General features: G+C 52.0%; 2 protein-coding genes and 1 long non-coding RNA gene across 11 annotated transcripts in view; 2 read left to right on the top strand and 1 right to left on the bottom strand.

Moving 5' to 3' along the window:
- ACBD4 (acyl-CoA binding domain containing 4) overlaps positions 1 to 4,999 on the top strand; it is a 6,310-nt gene extending 1,311 nt beyond the window's left edge. For 3 of the 7 annotated variants that reach the window (XM_015588052.2, XM_015588050.2, XM_015588051.2), the window contains 6 exons: positions 42 to 162; positions 407 to 493; positions 802 to 872; positions 962 to 1,040; positions 1,742 to 1,881; positions 4,280 to 4,999. In XM_015588052.2, coding sequence (XP_015443538.1) covers positions 42 to 162; positions 407 to 493; positions 802 to 872; positions 962 to 1,040; positions 1,742 to 1,881; positions 4,280 to 4,405 — 624 coding nt within the window. In that variant the 3' untranslated portion in view covers positions 4,406 to 4,999. Of the gene's footprint in view, positions 1 to 41; positions 163 to 406; positions 494 to 801; positions 873 to 961; positions 1,041 to 1,741; positions 1,882 to 2,419; positions 3,536 to 4,279 lie in introns of those variants that run through there. The other 4 variants (XM_015588053.2, XM_015588054.2, XM_015588055.2 and 1 more) reach the window with 4 other exon arrangements.
- LOC112478437 lies at positions 3,381 to 8,589 on the bottom strand. 2 transcript variants are annotated; one of them, XR_003045826.1, is made up of 2 exons: positions 8,390 to 8,589; positions 3,381 to 4,473 (listed from the first exon to the last, which is right to left on the bottom strand). It is a non-coding gene; the product is annotated as an uncharacterized LOC112478437 (long non-coding RNA). The 2 variants fall into 2 exon arrangements; XR_003045825.1 differs by lacking the exon at positions 8,390 to 8,589 and adding an exon at positions 8,182 to 8,383.
- A 154-nt stretch (positions 8,590 to 8,743) lies between these two features.
- On the top strand, positions 8,744 to 10,919 carry HEXIM1 (hexamethylene bisacetamide inducible 1). 2 transcript variants are annotated; one of them, XM_025045618.1, is made up of 2 exons: positions 8,744 to 8,786; positions 9,407 to 10,919. In XM_025045618.1, the coding sequence occupies exon 2, from the start codon at positions 9,456 to 9,458 to the stop codon at positions 10,527 to 10,529; it is 1,074 nt and encodes a 357-aa protein (XP_024901386.1). In that variant the 5' UTR covers positions 8,744 to 8,786; positions 9,407 to 9,455; the 3' UTR covers positions 10,530 to 10,919. The 2 variants fall into 2 exon arrangements, with proteins under 2 accessions (XP_024901386.1, XP_024901385.1); XM_025045617.1 differs by having other exon boundaries at positions 8,750 to 8,790.
- Positions 10,920 to 11,379: the final 460 nt, after the last annotated feature.

The raw sequence follows: 11,379 nt of genomic DNA on the forward strand, positions 1-11,379 counted from the left end.
GGAGGGACCAGCTACTCCCCAATAAACCTTATTTCCTACAGGTGATTGATACAGTACCACTGGGTGAGGTGGCAGATGACATATTTGGTTACTTCGAACCCCTGTATCGGCTGATCCCTGACATGCCAAGGCCTCCGGAAACCTTCCTGAGAAGGGTCACAGGTCAGGCCCCCACGGTGGAAGCTCCACAAGTGCTGAGTGAACTGTCTTAGGTCCAGGCTGAGGGGGTTGCTCAGTTAGTGGAGGGGCATAGCGCTCTAGATGATGTCCCTGTAAGGACACCAACCAGTGCCCCTGATGGAGTGGGTCTCAGGCAGAGTCTGTGGTTAATGGGAGCAGAGGCCTGATCTCACTGTGGGGCACCAGCCTTTCCCTAGCCCCACCCTTGGGCACCGTGTCTCTACAGGTTGTAACGAGCAGGTACTGAATGGAGATGCTGGGGCTGCCCCAGAGCCTCCCTGCCTCCCCAAGGAACCAGCACCCCCAAGCCCAGGTCAGTGCCTGGGCAGGAGGGACAGAGGGCCAAACCCAGGGGCAGAGGGACCTCTAGGTGGGGTGGAGGGGAGAAGCCTAGATGCATGCTGTGTCTATCACACCTCATGCCGACAGAGACCTCCTGGGCTCCAGAGGAAGCCAGGAGGAAGGTTCTGGGATTCCTGTTCCAGGGCCTCACTTCTGGGACCCATCTGTGCCTCTAATGGCAGTATCTATACTGTCCCCTGAACAGATGCCTCTGCCCAGTTGCACACCCTTTGCTCCATAGCCTCCCTCTTGTCACTAACCTACCTACTCTGTCCCCAGAGTCCCAGCCACTCAGGGACCTGGACTCTGAAGTTTTCTGTGATTCCCTGGAGCAGCTGGAGCCTGAGCTGGTGAGACAACCCTTTAGACCTTCCTTTCCCCACCCCACTGTGCCCTGGCTGCTCCCACTGTCCCCCTTAGACCTTTTGACTCATTTCAGCAGGTTTGGGGAGAGCAGAGGAGTGCTTCTGGAGGAGAGCCTGATACAAGAAACAACCCTGTGCCCCCCACAGGGAAAGGTGAGTCACTGCCTGACCCTTCTCCCCTTTCTGCCCTTCTCTATGGTTCTGGTGCCCCGGGCTTTTCCCTGGCTGCCCTCCTGAGGCAGAGATGAAAGTACAGCACTGGGCACGGGAGAGAGCAGCCTCTGCCCAGGAAGGGTTGCCAAACAGCCAGACACCAGCCTGGATGGGCAAAGTCCTTGCCCAGCCTCTTCTCCCTGAGAGCCATCAGGAGCCACCAGGCGCTGAAGAAGGAAGGGCATCTGGGGTGGGAGTGCTAGCCCTCTATGAGGCTACAGCTACATGGCCTTGGGAGTCATCCTCTCTCTCTGGGCTTCCCATTCAGGACTCTAAAAGGACAACAATGAGTTCTGCCCTATCCCCTTCTAGAACTTTCAGGGTTCCATGTCCTACAGCAGTACTTTCAAAACTATTATCTCCTTCATGCCTTTGAGCACTCAGCCCTGTGAGGGAGAGGATATCTTCCTCTAGTTTTCAGATGACGAAATGAGGCTCAGAGAAATTACTGATGTGCTCAAAGTCAACGGCTAGTGGCAGCACTGGGATTCAAACTCCTGGTAGCCTGTTTCTCAGTCATGCAGATATACAAGAGTCAGAGTTGGTACAGGGATTGTGCCCTGGACCTGCCCCAGCCTGCCACCACCCTGCCCCTAGCTAAGTTGCCCTGAGTCCCCCTCCCTGTATGTTGTTCTCTGCAGAGGAGTCGAAGGGCAGCCTGCCGGCGTCCCAGGAATTGGACATGTGGCTGTTGGGGACAGTTCGAGCACTGCAGGAGAGCATGAGGGATGTCCAGGGGAGACTGAAAAGCCTGGAGAGCATGCCTTGTCCCCCCAAGCAGGTGAGCCCCTCTAAGACCCAGAGCAAGATTAGGGCAGAACTCTTGAGGATTTCTATTCTGAGCTCTTCATCTATCCACATCTGTCTTTGTCCCCATGTCTCTACTTGCCTATACCCTTGCCTCCTCGAGGGAATGGTGTGACTCACAACAGAAGCAGGGAAGTCGGGATCTGAAGTACTTCTACCCTGGAAGGGAGAGTGGGAAGGGCCCACTTTTCCTGCTCTTACCTCCCACCCTTTGCCTGAAGACACTGAGCGGGAAGACTAATTCCAACAGTTGGAAGGGCCAGGATGTGTTTGCTCTTAGTATTAGGGCCGGGTGTTCCTGTTGTCCCTCAGTTAGGACTTCTGTTCCCAGATTTAGTTACCCCCCAAACAATTGAGCCCTCACTCCCCTCGATTCCTAGATTTGCTTGCTCCTTACACCTCAGCTTCTGCCATTTGTGGCACCCCAGCTGTGTGCATGACATGTTAGTCGCATTATCTCATTTAATCCACACAACAGCCCTATGAAATAGGTTTTCCTTTCCCCTTTGCAGATGAAGAAACTAAGGCTCTATGAGGTTGAGTAACTTACCTGAGGGCACACAGCCTGGAAGAACCTCAGAGCTGCTGTGAGGATTAGATGAGATACTGCATGTAGGTACCTCCCCAGTGCCCAACACACAAGAAGGTCTGCAATGGAGTTCACTGTTCTTGTTAGAGCTGGGAGTGGCCCTAGGTCTATCTCTCCCCCAAAGCTGGCACCATTAACTCTTGAGAGGGTCTGTTGAGAGGCCTGGGGTTGTGGAGGCAGGCGAGGGCTGAGTTGCTGGATGTGGGGGAGTCACTTAGGTGACCTCTAACCCCCTTGGCATAGTGTCAATCAGGGTGGCAGGAATTTGCTCACATCCACAGTGGCTAACATTTCAACGCCCCCCCACTCCAGGCTTTATTTGTTTACTTTTTACTAATTTTATATGCTGAGGATTTCAAAGATTTCTACCCTGAGATACTTGGATTTACATCTCTAAAAATAAGAACATTATACTACCTAATTTTATCACATACAATAATTCCTTCATATCATCAAATAGCCAATACAAACTCAAATCTCTCCAGTTGTCCCTAAATTGCCTTTTTCCAGATGCTGTCTGTCCATCCCAGGAGCACATGCTGCATCTGGTTTCTCTCTCCTTTTAAGACTTTTAATTCAGCCCTGTTGCTTTTCCTTGCTACGGAGATGGGCCAGTGGTCCTGTAGAAATGTTCCACTTTTTGGGTCTATCTATATCCTGGTGGCTAGTTTTACATGACCGGATTTCATCAGAGGTGATGTCCTTCACATAATGGGGCACATATCTGGATGTCCCACCATTATTCTTACATGGACCACCAGCATGGATAAAGGGGTGACAGTCAGGTCTTACCATCATAATGTCATGTTTTCCTCTTGCAGCCAGGGATTGTCCAGTACCCTGTCTAGCCCATTTCCTGTATAGATTTTGACAACAATTGATAATCCTTGCCTGGATTGATAATTTATTTGGTGATTACAAAAATTTGACTTTAAAATTCTATTATTCCTTTAACATTTATTAGCTGTTATTTTTCTGTAGTTTCCTTGATCATTTAGGATTTCTCTGAAATATAATGCCTTATGAAAAGGCAGAATAAGTGCTTAATTCTCTTTTTCTTTTTTAAATAAGTTGATCTGACAGCCAATTCAATGACAGATTTTCAACTTTCTCTTCTTTTGAGCATCATTACGGACTCATGGATTTTAGAGATTATTTCAGTCAACTGCAGTCATTCTCTTTGATGCTGAGATTGTCATAACTTTCATCAGTGGAGACTCCTTCCAACTGGGTCCTATGTTCTTATAACAGACCTCATTAATCTTTAAAAGCTTTCTTGCTTTCTGGCACAAGATGTCTCACATTCACGTCTATCTTCCCTGCTCCAGACCTGGGATCACTCACTTTTCCAAGGAGCTCTGGCTCCTTTTAGCAGAAAATATTTAGAAATAATATCTGAGCAACCTGGGGCCCTGTGAAATATGTGGCACATCCTTTATAATATGGGGTCTTCAGGCCACACCAACAGGGTCATTGCTTTGTGGCGCAGAGGAGACAGCCTGCGGCCTCTCCAGCTTCCAGCTCTCTTGGCACCTGGAATGGCCCTGGGAGGAGGATGTGGGAGGGAGCTGGGGCTCACCCATCTGTCAGGGACACACTACGGACCCCAGGTGTCCTTCTCCTTCTAGTGGTGCAGATATGGGAGTAGGGCATTCTCTGCCCCAGCCTCACAAATCTCTGGGAAGTAGAAGTTCCCACTGAGTTCTGGGGCGGCTTCCTAAGGAGGGTGCTATCTGTGCTGAGGCCTCCGCTGGCCCCTGACTCACTCCCTCCCTCTTGGCAGCAGAGGCCCCGGGCCAGTGCTCGGCCTTGGCTCCTCAGGTTCTCGGGTCCCACGCTGCTCTTCTTCCTCCTGTGGCCCTTCATTGTCCAGTGGCTCTTCAGACAGTTTCGGACCCAGAAGAGGTGACTGTCAAAGGAGGAGTCTCTGCGGCCAACGGAAGAGGCTGTGAGCCGCTGTCTTGCTGTGCCCTGAGCCTTCGTAGGGTTTAGAAGAACAGCATTAATTCAACTCCATCCCCACCCCCAGTGTTTGCCTTGGCACCCCTCCCCTAATGGGGGCCGGATAAGACCCCACCCTTCCCTACAGCTTCACAAGGACGCTTCTCCCCACCCCCACACAGGCTTCCTTGGGAGGCAGCTTTTGTGGTGCACGTCCCGGGTTCTGGGTTGGCCGGTGACTCGGGGGCGGAGCTGCCGGGTCTCAGTCTCTGCCCTCCCCACCCTCTTGGGTCACCTGACTCCTCTCCCACTCCAGCCTCTCCCCTTGGAGGCTTGAGCTAAGGGCAAGTTGGGACTTGGCTGGGGCCTGGGATTGGTTGGCTGGGCGGGAGGTAGGCCAGGAGACAAGCCGAGTTGGGGGAAGGCTGAGAGTGCAGGCCCTGCGGGAGGGGCGTGAGCTCCGTTTGCTGGCATTCCTCCCCCAACACACACTCAGGATGTCTTCACTGAAGATTCACTGACAAGTGACTGTTTCACTAAATAAAATAAAACTTTAATCTTCTGCCGTCTACGAAGTGAGGCGGAAAGCGGATCTGGGGTGTGCGAGGCACGTACCTTCTCGGCACCCCGCCCCTCCACGTCCCTGTGAACGGCCCAGCGAGGCCCGCGGGTGGTTTCTGAGGACGTTGTCTCTTTCGGGGGCAAGTGAATGAACACAGAGGCCAGGGTCTTCACGAGAAGCAGAGGGCGGGGCACCCGGGAGACGGGGTTGCTGGCCACGCCCACTGCCCGGGGACCGTGGCCAAGGGCTCGGCCCTGCCTCCTTCACCCCGTCGGGGGCCTAGCGGGCCCTGGACCTTGCTCGAAGACAAGGGCTGCTGCTCTCTGCTCCACTCGCTGGGCGTAGGCTTGGGGTCCTGACACTCTAGACCCGGAAATGCCCACTACCCGCTTTTCCTTCAGCTGCTTGCACCCGGCGCCCCCTCCCCATGACTTTCTAGAAACTTTCTGGAAAGCTGAGACCAAGTTGGAGCCTTGTCCCCGCCCTGCCCTTAGGAGTAGGGACAGGGCCCTACGCAAGAAGGCCCAGTTGGGGTGGACAGAACGCCCTCGTGGGCACGGCCCTCCGGGTGCCACTAGTTGCTGTTGGCTTCTCAGGCTCCGAACTTATTTTTCTCACCTCCTGGCAGCCCTGGCCCCGTTGTCCTGGCCGTCCTGGCTCTAGCCAAGAGCCTGTATTCAGCGGGGAACCCACCACTCTGACCACCTCAGAGGCCACTGGCCAGGGTCCCCACCTTGGAGTCCTGCATTAGCCTCGAGCCCCCTGCAGCTGCCACCACTTGGGCCCCAGACCCTTTCTGCCCCTGGGTAAGACAGAGGCAGTTCTCAAGGTCCGTCCTTGGAGACCCTTAAACTCCTGAGTTACCTTGGTTAACTCCTGGCCTTGACCACTTTCCCAGGCTTGGCCATCACTCACTCCACTGGAAGCCATGGTCATTCTTTGACTGTCAGTCCTTTTCTCAAGGTGGTGTCCCTCAAGACAGACACACGGGCCCTGCTGTTCCACAGTCCAGCCCAGGGTTATAGAGGTGCTGAATAAACCCGTGTTAAGGATGGACAATAGAGGGATAGTGAGAGAGGGACCAAATTGGTGCTGGGGATGCAGGTGTGGGGGGGAAGCCAGCTCCACCACTTGTACACACTAGCTATGTGACTTGTGCAAGATTTATAACTGCTCTCAGTTTGGGTTGCCTTGTTTACCAAATAAGGATCTTTTCGTCATAAGACAGTCCTGATGTTTAAATGACCACAACGTGTAAAATGCATGACAAAGGGTTAAAACTCAGCTAATAGTAAGGTGCGTGGCCTCCTGTTTGATAGAATTCTAGGATTCCACAACCTATTAGTCCGGCCACCTCTCCCCCAATATGACAAATGAACCCATACAGCTGAGCCCTGTCCAGTAAACTGAGGCTGGGCTCAGCTATACCTTCTAAATCCCAGTTGAGGGTACCCAGGAGTCCTCTAGAGTCTGAAAATGTGGTAACAAATTGGAGGTCTCTGACTCCCAGGGTGAGGGGCAGCTCTAGCTCCCAGGGAGCCTCTTGCATGACTGATGAAGCAGCTAGAGGGCAGGCTTTTCAAATGGGACCTGAGTTCTCGGAAGCCCAGGGAAAACAGGCTGCGATGGTCAATTTCAAAACATCTGGCTGTGTGCCCCAGAGGCACTCGTTCGCCTTTCCCTCTGGGCATGCCATCACCATCTCCCCACAGAACCACTTGAGTTCCCTGACAAGTGATGCTTGCTCTTCATAGAATGGCCTTCTTCATGCCATTCTGCCTGAAAAGCTTCATTCTTCAGAAGCAGCCAAGAAGTCACCTCCTCATGAAATCCATCCGCAAGTCCTAACTCCTAAGCAGCTTGACTCACAAGCTCCTGTATTTTTGACACTTGCCACTTTGGCTCACTGTGGTTTGATGGCCTCTCCACACAGTCCATGAGCAGCAGGGATGACACCGTACTGATCACTGGCCCCTCCAAAGAAATCTTTGCTAAATCAAGAAATAAAGGCCTAAATTAGGCTGAAGCTGTTGGGAATGAAAAGGAACTAAATCCAGAATTCTTGAGAAAAAAAGGAATTTTGCGTTTGTGACAAAAAGAAAAATGGCATTGGGGTTTCTCACTAACTGGAATTGTCTCTTAGTTGTAACATGAACAAGGATAAGTCAATTTCTGAGTCTTAAGAGATTTCTTATGTCTAAAATGGAGACAGTAATTTGTACCCTAACTCTGCGCTGTGGTGGGGTCAAATGGTTGTGTGTAAAAGTATGCTATATGGTAGAAAGCGGTTGGAATGTTGGCCATTGATCTTAAGGAAGAAATAGTAAGAATGGGTCACTGGGTGTGTTGCATGAGAGAAGTTGAAGGGATTTTAGGATTACACCCGGGCCCAGGGCAGGAGCTTGGAATCTGTGGAGAATTTGCTCAAGTATACATTTGTCGTCCTGTGGTTACCCGCTCTGGGAATCTACCCCACAGACCTAGGCCAATATCCTCCTGTCCCTCCTCCTGACCAAGGCCTCCTCCTTGGAGAAGCCTCTGGTTCTGCTTCCCAGTGTTGCCCAGAGCCCACTGATGAGGAAGAGCCCCTGTGGGTGATACCCCTTCTTTCTGGGGTAGCCAAGGTTGATTTTTTAAACTCGTTATTAATTTTGAATCCTGCCGGGACTCCTCTGTCCGTCTCAGGAAATGCTCTCCGTCGGCTCAGAAGGAGAGAGGGAGAGAGAGAGAGAGAGATCAAGCAGGTCCCAAGAGGCCATTTTCTTCGACAGAAGTTGAGGCCCGGGTGTGGGGTTGGGGGCCGAGGCCTTCCAGCCCAGAGTTTCTAGTTTCTAGGGAGCTCCAGGCGTACACCCCGCGCTTCCAGGGTCCAGGTCCAGACGGGAGGCTCGATTACGGCCCACCATTTTGAACCACTCCCTGGGGCGGCGGCCCTGAAAGACTAGACTGGGGCTGGGGCTCGGCCACTTTTGCCCATGGGCCCGAGGCCAGTCCCGTCACTCGGGACTCGAACCTGCCTTCTCATCTTGAGGCCTAGTCCGAGGTTGCTGCGCTAACGCGGTCACACTGTCCCTTTAAGGCGGCACTTTTTATCCTTCATTTGTTTACTTCTGCATGCGCTTTCGTTTTTTACAGAATATGTTCACAATATCCATCCGCAAATGTCACTCCCAGGCACTTACCACACACACCTTGAAGTCATTGCTGTAATCTTAAGAATCGAGAGTTATAAACCGTGTGCCAACGTCTCTCTTTAAAAATTTAAACCTCTTCTACACTTTAGGGACTACTTTTTAGGAATAAACCATTTTTGCTTTAGTTAACAAATGTTTCTGACCTTCAGAACAATTCCGCTGAGGATAGAATACGATAACAAGCTTTAAGACGCACCTTTTCACAAAAATATTCTGTGTGGGCCCTCACAAAACCATCGAATCTTCTCGTATTCTTGAAGCAGAATGGTATGGTCCAGAACCGCCCATGTTTCCTGTGATTGGCCTTCCTTCCTCGGCGAGACGTGTGACTTTTGACCAATGGTCGTTCACGTTTCTCCAGCGGGAGATAAACGATAGAGGGAGGTGGCCGGGAAGACGCCCCCTGCGCGTTTTGGGATTGGCTACGTCGCACGGCGCGTGAAGACGGCGGGCCCGAAAGATGGGAACTACGACTCCCAGCTTCCTGCAATGGCTACTCCATCACGCATGCGCATAGGCGGGGCGGACTGGCTTCTATATAAAAGCGGCGCAGAGGACTAGGAGGCAGCAGTTGGAAGTTGGCAGGTGGAGAGGCAGGTTGGGAAGGGAAGTTGGGGGAGGAGGCGGAAGAGGAGCTGGTAGGGGGAGGAGGGAGGAAAAGAGGAGGAGGCGGAGAACTGAGCTGAGCAGAGCATCGAGCCAAAGGGGAGATGAGTTTGTCTGTCCTCGGATGAGGCTCCGGCCGGGCCTAGGGACCTGGGAGCTCGGGTTGGAGCGACACCCGTGGAAGTGGGAGGAGGTGGCTCTGGGACCTTAACCCCTTGTGAGCTCTGCGGCAGGGGATTTAACCCTTTGTGGATCCAGCCCCTTGGAGGCAGCGTCATCGGGTAGTTTTAACCCCTTCGGGGCTGGGTTTAACCCGTTGGACTTAATCGCATCTCCTTGCCCACCTATTCCTGCATCGTGGGGGCGCTCTGCTGGGAGGCTTGAGGCCCACCCCCCTCCGCACATTACGTTTTGTTCCTGCTGCTGCACCCCCTTGGACCCGCTATTTGGCCGCGCTGTGGGTCTTTAACCCTTTACTGACTTGAGCTCCTCCAAGTTGCAATTGGAGTTGGCTGACAGGACTGGCTAAAGGCGTCACTGCAGGAATTACTGACCGAAGTGGACTCTGTTGGACATTTTTAAAAAGAAAAACCTTTTTTTCTTTAAGGACTTACAGCCAAAAATTTTCAAACTTCGAGAAGAGTACTTTCTTAGCCATGGCCGAGCCACTCTTGGAACATCAGCACCAGCCTCAAACTAGCAACTGTACAGGTGCTGCTGCCGTCCATGAAGAGCGGAACCCTGATCGCCCCCCAGGCGCGGAGGAGCGGGTGCCGGAGGACAGTAGGTGGCAATCGACAGCGTCCCCCCAGTCGGGTGGCCGTCCAGGGCAGGAGGGGGAAGGGAGCCTGGGGCCCCAGCCGCCTCCTCTGCAGACCCAGGACTGTCCAGAACTTAGCTGCCCGGAAGCCGGCGAGAAGGGCCAGAATGGGGACGACTTGTCCGCTGGCAGAGTACCCCCGCCAACGGCGGGAGGGGAACCGAGGCCCGAAGCCGAACCGCTCGCCAAGCCATGTCATGACGCCGAGGCCAACAAGTTGGGGGCGCCTGCTGCAGGAGGCGAGGAGTCATGGGGACAGCAGCTGAGACAGCTGGGCAAGAAAAAACATAGGAGACGCCCCTCCAAGAAGAAGCGGCATTGGAAACCGTACTACAAGCTGACCTGGGAGGAGAAGAAAAAGTTCGACGAGAAACAGAGCCTGCGAGCTTCGAGGATTCGAGCCGAGATGTTCGCCAAGGGCCAGCCGGTCGCACCCTATAACACCACGCAGTTCCTCATGGATGATCACGACCAGGAGGAGCCAGATCTCAAAACAGGCTTCTACCCCAAGAGGGCTGCCGCCAAATCCGACGACACCAGCGATGAGGACTTTATGGAAGAAGCGGGCGAGGAGGATGGGGGCAGCGATGGGATGGGAGGAGACGGCAGCGAGTTTCTGCAGCGGGACTTCTCGGAGACATACGAGCGGTACCACGCGGAGAGCCTACAGAACATGAGCAAGCAGGAGCTCATCAAGGAGTACCTGGAGCTGGAGAAGTGCCTCTCGCGCATGGAGGACGAGAATAACCGGCTGCGGCTGGAAAGCAAGCGGCTGGGCAGCGACGACGCGCGTGTGCGGGAGCTGGAGCTGGAGCTGGAGCGGCTGCGCGCCGAAAACCTCCAGCTGCTTACGGAGAACGAACTGCACCGACAGCAGGAGCGAGCGCCGCTGTCCAAGTTTGGAGACTAGATTGAAACTTTGGGGTGGGGGGGCGGGCAAAGGGGACTTTTTACAGTGATGGAATGTAACATTATATACATGTGTATATAAGACAGTGGACCTTTTTATGACATAATCAGAAGAGAAAATCCCCCCGGCTTTGGTTGGTTTGGTAAATTTAGCTATGATGTAGCTTGCGTGCTTTCTCCTGTTCTCTAATTATGTGAAACTGAGGGTTGCTTTTCTTGTGTTTCTTTTTGGAAGTGTTTTTTTTTTTTTTTTTATGTGCAAGTAATTCGACCAAATTATAATGCATTTTTTTTTTTTTTTGTTAAAAATCTCTTCCTTAAAGCTATAAGGTGGCCAAATCTGAGAACAATTAAATTCTAGATATAATAAATTTAATACTTGTAAATGTAACATAGTTGTGTGATTTCTAGAGCTAATTCAAAATAGCGCTGATTTTATGCAACTGCATTTTTTGGGGGCAAAGAAATCATTAAATAGGTCAGTTTGAAAAAAATCTTTAATGGGTGAATTTTCAATTTGCCAGGTTTTCCCTTGAATGGGTTTTAGTGTGCTATAATATATAGTTCAGGCAAAGTATAAAGATTTAAATAGCTTCGAACTTAAATGTGTTTGCTTTCTAGTGCCTTTTTTCTTGATGTTGGAGAAACAAAACCAGTGTTGGATGTTTGGGAAGTAGAAAGTGGCTACAATCAGCAGCTTAAACTTTAATTCTGCTTCTCATTAGCTATTCAGAAGTCTATTAACAAAAATGTAAACCTAATTTGGCAGATAACTGACAGCCTCATTTCATTCCTACAAGTAGGTTTTTAGTAATCCCTCACCCCCCACCAATGAGGCTGGAAGGAGTTCC

This window comes from Pteropus alecto, unplaced genomic scaffold (assembly GCF_000325575.1).
Source record: "Pteropus alecto unplaced genomic scaffold, ASM32557v1 scaffold313, whole genome shotgun sequence".
NCBI classification, from domain to species: Eukaryota; Metazoa; Chordata; class Mammalia; order Chiroptera; family Pteropodidae; genus Pteropus; species Pteropus alecto.

Excerpts from the sequence above, each read along its gene's own strand:
- HEXIM1 (XM_025045618.1), top strand. The coding sequence starts at position 9,456 with ATGGCCGAGCCACTCTTGGAACATCAGCACCAGCCTCAAACTAGCAAC.